The 800-nt window shown below is 45.6% G+C and overlaps 2 protein-coding genes across 2 annotated transcripts in view; one reads left to right on the forward strand and one right to left on the reverse strand.

Moving 5' to 3' along the window:
- The window catches only part of LOC119421085, a gene marked incomplete at its 3' end in the record, with an annotated part of 641,076 nt that overhangs the window by 25,414 nt on the left and 614,862 nt on the right, over nucleotides 1-800 (reverse strand).
- Nucleotides 1-800, forward strand: part of blnk (B cell linker) — a 26,787-nt gene that overhangs the window by 191 nt on the left and 25,796 nt on the right. Inside the window, exon 2 of the mRNA XM_037688616.1 lies at nucleotides 99-161. Coding sequence (XP_037544544.1) covers nucleotides 99-161 — 63 coding nt within the window. The remainder of the gene's footprint in view (nucleotides 1-98; nucleotides 162-800) is intronic.

The following is an 800-nucleotide window of genomic DNA, read 5'->3' on the forward strand; positions in this document are numbered from 1 at the left end:
AAGGTTCTGCTGTTTTAGCTGTAATAATCAGTTCAGCTGTAAAGGTTCGGCTGTTTTAGCTGTAATAATCAGTTCAGCTGACAGTTTGTCCTCCTCAGAACAAAATGCAGGACTGTGCTGTGACGGTGACCCGGTTGAAAATCAACGGACACAGACTTCTGGTGAGTTTTTAACAAACATCTTTTCTTTTCCTGTGAAGCTAAAACACCCAATGATCTGTCGAGTCCAGTCTGGGTTCTGACTGGGTTCTGTCTGGGTTCTGACTGGGTTCTGTCTGGGTTCTGTCTGGGTTCTGACTGGGTTCTGTCTGGGTTCTGTCTGGGTTCTGACTGGGTTTTGACTGGGTTCTGACTGGGTTCTGTCTGGGGTCTGACTGGGTTCTGTCTGGGTTCTGTCTGGGTTCTGACTGGGTTCTGACTGGGTTCTGTCTGGGGTCTGACTGGGTTCTGTCTGGGTTCTGACTTGGTTTTGACTGGGTTCTGTCTGGGTTCTGTCTGGGTTCTGTCTGGGTTCTGACTGGGTTTTGTCTGGGTTCTGTCTGGGTTCTGACTGGGTTCTGTCTGGGTTCTGTCTGGGTTCTCGTCCTGCTACTTTTAGCATTTAGCCACAGTTCTTCTGTTTTTAGCTTGTTTTTTGCTGCTTTATTATTTTAGCTTGTCATGTTACTTGTAGCATTTAGCCACAGTTCTGTTTTAGCTTATTTTCTGCTGCTTTTATACTTTAGCCTGTCATGCTACTTGTAGCATTTAGCCTCAGTTCTGTTTTAGCTTGTTTTCTGCTGCTTTTATACTTTAGCCAGT

The sequence above is a fragment of the Nematolebias whitei genome, chromosome 1 (genome assembly GCF_014905685.2).
Source record: "Nematolebias whitei isolate Nwh7 chromosome 1, NemWhi1, whole genome shotgun sequence".
Taxonomy (NCBI): domain Eukaryota; kingdom Metazoa; phylum Chordata; class Actinopteri; order Cyprinodontiformes; family Rivulidae; genus Nematolebias; species Nematolebias whitei.